Below are 6,000 nucleotides of genomic sequence, written 5' to 3' on the forward strand. Positions count from 1 at the left end.
TGAGCTGCAAAATTATCAATTGAAGCACTTTTAATTGATAATTTTGCAATCCAAACATTTGAAAAATAATAGCTCAACCTTTATATATATATAAAAAAAAAAATACTTCAATTACCTTTTTTGTTCCTCTTGGTAAAGTTTCTCTTAAGACTTGTAACTCTTAAAATAATTGTCCCATCAATATCATAAACCATGTCATATTTTAGTAGATTTTTTTTTTTTTTGATAAGTAAGATTTTATTAAAAACGCTCAAAAGGGGAGCGAAGCCCAAAGAAACAAAAGGACACAAAAGGGCCAAAGGGCGCCTTAGACCTTCAAAGAGGCCAAGAAAATAATAATTTCCTCCATAGATCTATAATCTCTCCCTAAAACCCAACAAAAAAGAGTAGAAATAAGAGAGAACTTAAGCATAGAAACAGGCTTCTTTTTTCCGTCAAAATATCTCCTATTTCTCTCAAGCCAAATACACCACCAGATACAAAGCGGCGTAGCCCTCCAAGCGTCCTTATTGCCAGCCCCAACAGAGACGCCTCTCCAAGCCTCAATCAACCCTCTAGAGGAATAAGGCATGGCCCAATGGACCTCAAATAATCTAAGCATCAAATCCCAAGAATCTCTGGCCATGCTGCAATGTAAAAGGAGGTGATCAACAGACTCCTCATTACACAACACATGTAATAGTGATTGACCACCACCTGATTCCTCCTCCTCAGATTATCCTGGGTTACAAGATTAGTTTGGAAAATGTGACGAGTTAAATTTGATTGTTTGAACTGGACTTAACGGAGCTTGCCATGCATGTGACGAGTTAAATTTGATTGTTTGAATTGGACTTAACGGAGCTTGCCATGCATGCACATGAGCCCAAAAGTAATATAATAATAAAATAAACCAGTTTCTAAGTTTAAAAGTAAAAAATTCTTTTTTTTTTTTTTTTTTTTGAAGAGAGGCGATAAAAACAAATTATTGTTACCATAAAAATTATTGTATAACATATATAAATTGATATTATAAGTACGTGTGTATTGCCATAATTTTTTTTATTATTATTTATAGTCATAAATTTACTTAATATATGATGCGTACAAATGTATACCACTTTAAATTACCACTTATAACAATAGCACACATATATATATATCAATGTAGAATAGGGCTATTATAAGGGTTTGTCAAACCACAAGGAATGCTAGCTTATGGCAATCAAGATTGTAAGATTAATTCCTGATTTGGTTTGTGAAATATAGTTGATGGATTGTTTTGTTTGTCACATACATAAACTGAATTTAACTGAAATTACTAAAACAGAATTTTGATTGCAAATAAATGAGATAATAAAGATAAGGGCTAGGGAAATGACTTCACCACAAGCCTTGTAAACATGCCTAATTGCAATTAACTTGGGGAACAACTTACACATGTAACCATGATATGTAGAAATTCAAGACAACTACAACATCTTCCAGAAAATCATACATTTCAGGACTAAGCATAACCCATCTTTGGTTGGCATGGTTCATCCACCTAAACTAGGTTGTGGTATGAACAATCTTCCCTAGGCATGGCCTATCAAGGTCCTTCAATTGTATGTTGCAGCATATGAAATTCAATTATCTATCATAAATTATCTTCAGTTGGTATGGACCATCTACCTAACTAAATTAATCTAAAGGTGTAACACGGTCCATCTTCCTTAAGTATAACTTATATAAATTCTCAATTAACATGCCAATATAACCATTGTATAATCTCATCCTTATTGTTACTCTAAGAATGTAAGTAGCATAATCATGAAGAAATAATTTCTAAGACAAGATAAGAGTCTCAACAAGATTATATATAGAATGAAGCACAAATACATCAAAGTGTAATCTTTAGATTATACAACTTGTCACAAATATGCAAAGTTTCCCAAATTTAGATACAATCAAGACATAATTACTTGGCAAGGGTTACATCAAATCCCTAGGAAGGGAGTTAGCCTCTCATGTGTAAGGTGTAAGCCTCCATTGATGATGAAGACTCCATCTCCATGAGCTTAGAATTCTACCCCCTTCTTCTTCCTCTCCCTTTCTCAATATTTCTCTCTCTATCTTTTACCAAGTCAAACTTAAAGATAGATAATGATGGGTGGTTGATATATAAACTGAAAATGCCTTCCAAAGAGATCATATTTCGTAACCTTTCAAATTCTAAGAGAGTTGGAGACATCCCTAAAATTAAGGAAACAAACTTTGACTAAATCAAAGTGTGACAGCTCAACATGTTGGCAGAATTAGCATGTTATTCTTCTGGATTTTCGACCTATCAATTGTCCAAATTAGACTTTCCTCTAAAAATAGAAATTATAGTGCTATGGGTTAGCTTTCCAAATCATTAAACCATTTAGCAATTGGATTTATAACCCGAGAAATATGGTCAAAATACCACAGGAGTGCAAAGCTGAGTTCTGCCACCTGGCAGCATGTTGGCGTCCTCTTGCTCTCTATTTTTGACATTTGAAACGTGGAAATTAGACTTCCATTAAAACATACCAAACACAGAACTCTGAGTTCTCTTTCCACAGAATCAAACGGTTCGTTATGGCCTTTTTACCGAAGGTGCGCAAAGCTGACGACAACTCTCGTCGGGACACGAGAACTCGCGTCGGGATGCGAAGTGCTTTTCTTCTGCAATGCTGACTGTATCCATTGCCTGTTTGGGTCATTTCTTCTTGAAAACCACTTGATGTTTAGGCCCGATATGACTTGTGCTCCAAAAGCCCTTAAAACCTTATTTTTATTCCTTTTTCGCAATTAGACTTGCAAAAACACAAAAATGAAGTTAATCTATATACACAGATCAAATAATGGGCTTAACTAATGCAATTAAGGGCACTTAAATATGCAATATTTGACGCTTATCAATATATAAGTATATATTGTCTTTTAATTATAGAAATTATGGCATGAATGTCAATCATATACTTCTATATTTGCACTATGGTCCTAAATTTGAGGCCCTAGGCGACCGCCTTGGCCGCCTTGCCCCAGGACCAGCTTTGCTAGGGATGAGAGCTTGGAAGAGATAATAGGGTACCCCAGATTTTTAATGGGAAGGTTCCCCACATCAAACAAAAACGATACAAGTGTGTGATACACACAACAACAGTAATATAAAAAAATGTAAATTGGCCATTGGTAAGCTCGTGGGTACAGTTGAATTGTTTGTTCAAGAATACAAAAGACTGTCTTTTGCATATAATGTAGACATATTTGTCTTGTTTTATGCTTTTGGTTGAATAAATATAATAATAAATCCATATTAAATGCACCACTAGCATGTTGTTCTCTTTAGAGGGTTAGGGGAGAGGCCTGAGATATAGCAGAAGATATGCAAAGCTCTTTTGAGGATGTTGGCAGAAGATAAGCCTCCATGAGCAAACAAGATAATATCATCAGCATGAATATAATATGTAGGTATTATAGTCTTGATAAAACTTGGTATTTGCCAAAAAGCAGTACACAAAAATAATATTTTAGAATATTATGGCAGGATTTGGACCGTTAAAAAATGAAAAATAAAATAGATAAAGAAAACATTATATGTTCGGGCAAATTGCATTCCTTCTATTTTTAACTGTTCCATATATATATATATATTTTTTGGTTTAAATCATGAGATGGAACTCATCAGATGTTTGAATCTCACATAGCAAGATGTAGTGAACAAATCAAAGTGTGCTTGTGCTTTTGTGTTTTGCTGCATCTGTTACATTTTGTATTACAATGACTCAAGTTTGTTGAACTGATATATTTTTCAATGAGATTTAAACACTATTGGGTTTCAAATAACCATGTTACCAAACTCACATTATCATATTCTGTTTAAAATTTTGTAGGATGTAGATTTTCTTATATCACAATCATATATGCATGAACTGATAGGATAGAGTTGGACTGGAGTGATAATCACGAGAAAAACCTATAGATATATATTTTTTTCAAACCAACAAAAAGGTTACCTAAGTTTAGAACCATGCATCTAAATTTTGTTACCCTCCATCTAAAATGGTGGTTTACTATTAATTGTGTTCGGTTTGTATTATGTCTCCTGCAAACAAAGATGGTTGTCTCTTACATTTTCCAGGTGTAGATGCTACTTTAACCTGCAAGTAGATAGGGCTAGAAAATGAACCATTTGGGAGATTAGAACTTTTTAAAAGACCATCCTGATTTATAAGCCAAATGGCCCTCGGATGGAGCTACCAGTTTCCAAACTTTAAGGGAGCAGCTGTTGTATCAATTTCCAACCATTAAATTCCTGTCCTGGTGCTTGTTTTCTGTTATCAATTTAAGTGCCTGTTAACTGCGGAAGGTAGAGGATTTAACATGCGCTTGTTGGGGAGAACTGATGCCTTGAGGATCGTTATTGTCCAAATCTTAGTTTCTCTAAGTGCAGGTTAACTGATGTTAGGTCTCTGGATTTTTGGATATAATATATTTATATAGATATATGTGTGTGTGTGTGTGTGTGTGTGTGTGTGTTATCATATTTCTAATTATTGATATGATAAGAGGCTAAAACAAATCTTCTTGTTTTTTTTTTATGTTCCCTATTTTATTGGCAATGTAGTTTAACTTGTTCTTGTTAATAATGATTGTTAAATTATAAAGGCTTTTTGAAGTTGACTGTCTTCCTTTTATTTCATTTTTGGTGTCTGGATTAAGGCAAATTCAGATTTTGTTTGATCTGTGGAGAGGCCTAGCTAATACTAAATCTGTTTTCTGATTAATTTATACAGATTATGAAATTGCGATGATGCATGATTTAGAGTTTTATGCCTTTCCCTCTCTGTTATATTATTAGGTTGGAAATAACAATCACATCTTCTGCTGGGCGTGCCAAAACCACTATTGTTACTTATGTAAAAAGATCGTGAGACGCAGTTCTAACCATTATGGCCCTAGGGGTTGCAAACAGCACACGGAGGGCTAGCTCGGGATACAACAAGCGTCTTTACTTAAATTGACAGGAAAGACGTGGTAATCGACATATACAGTGCTGGACAACAGAGGATTATTAGAGAGCGGCTGCGGTGGAGGTTATATACAATTTGAAGTCACCCCAATGCACCTACCAATGCAAGGCATTCAATGACAGTCTCACTTCACTGCTTTTATATAATCTTCTACAAAAAATTTCCCTCCCTAGCGATTGTACTATGCAGTTGAGTGTTGTCAAATATATTTTATTGTATTGCCAGGAAAAAAAAAAAAATTATATATATATATATATATATATGTGTGTGTGTGTGTGTGTGTGTGTGTCTTTGCTCAGCCTTGTGCCTGCAATTATAAAAATAGCTCTTTCACATTTCCAATACTAGTGCAATATCACATGGGCAAATAACTTTGCTGTACTTGGATAGGCTGGTAATTATGTTTTGAGGAAAACCTATATAGACCTGTTCTTCGACATAGCAGGGAAATGTTGACATTGTGAGTTTTGAGTCAGATGTATACGCTATGCAACACGTTTATTTCAAGGATGCAAAACTCATTGTACAGCATATTATATCAAGTTGAAACATAACAACATTATTAAATTGAAGATGCAGGTTTTTATTTTATTATTATTATTTTTTAATATATATATATATATATATATTTTTTATTGTTAATGTTGTGTGGTGTGGTGTTGCGTTCTTGATTTAATTGTCTAGGAAAATGTTAGAGCCAAAGTGTGTGAGTTCTTTTAACAACCTTTTATCAGATCTAAAGCCAACTATCTAGCCTCTTGTGTGTCTGTGTAATCACTCTTCCACCAACCATTACTGTTGCAAAGATCCGTCTTGTAAAAATGTCATCCAAGATTTTATTTGACATTGTACGAGTTATTTTGTATAGGCTAAATCAGGCAAATCATTTATATCGTTCCATCTCTACTCTGAAACGGATTTTTAATGGGTATACCATCTTGTCCCGCAGACAGACTACCAATTCTGCCCCACTCACTCA

At 34.2% G+C, this 6,000-nt stretch overlaps 1 protein-coding gene across 1 annotated transcript in view; it reads left to right on the top strand.

Annotated features, from left to right (window-relative positions):
- The window catches only part of LOC132303553 (uncharacterized), a 49,674-nt gene extending 44,059 nt beyond the window's left edge, over nt 1-5,615 (top strand). Inside the window, exon 7 of the mRNA XM_059800860.1 lies at nt 4,850-5,615. Within this exon, the coding sequence (XP_059656843.1) occupies nt 4,850-4,978 (129 nt within the window). The 3' untranslated portion in view covers nt 4,979-5,615. The remainder of the gene's footprint in view (nt 1-4,849) is intronic.
- The last annotated feature ends 385 nt before the right edge of the window (nt 5,616-6,000 follow it).

The sequence above is a fragment of the Cornus florida genome, unplaced genomic scaffold, assembly GCF_030987335.1.
Source record: "Cornus florida cultivar Cherokee Brave unplaced genomic scaffold, ASM3098733v1 CherokeeBrave_3.0.0_Hap2_Chr04, whole genome shotgun sequence".
NCBI lineage: Eukaryota > Viridiplantae > Streptophyta > Magnoliopsida > Cornales > Cornaceae > Cornus > Cornus florida.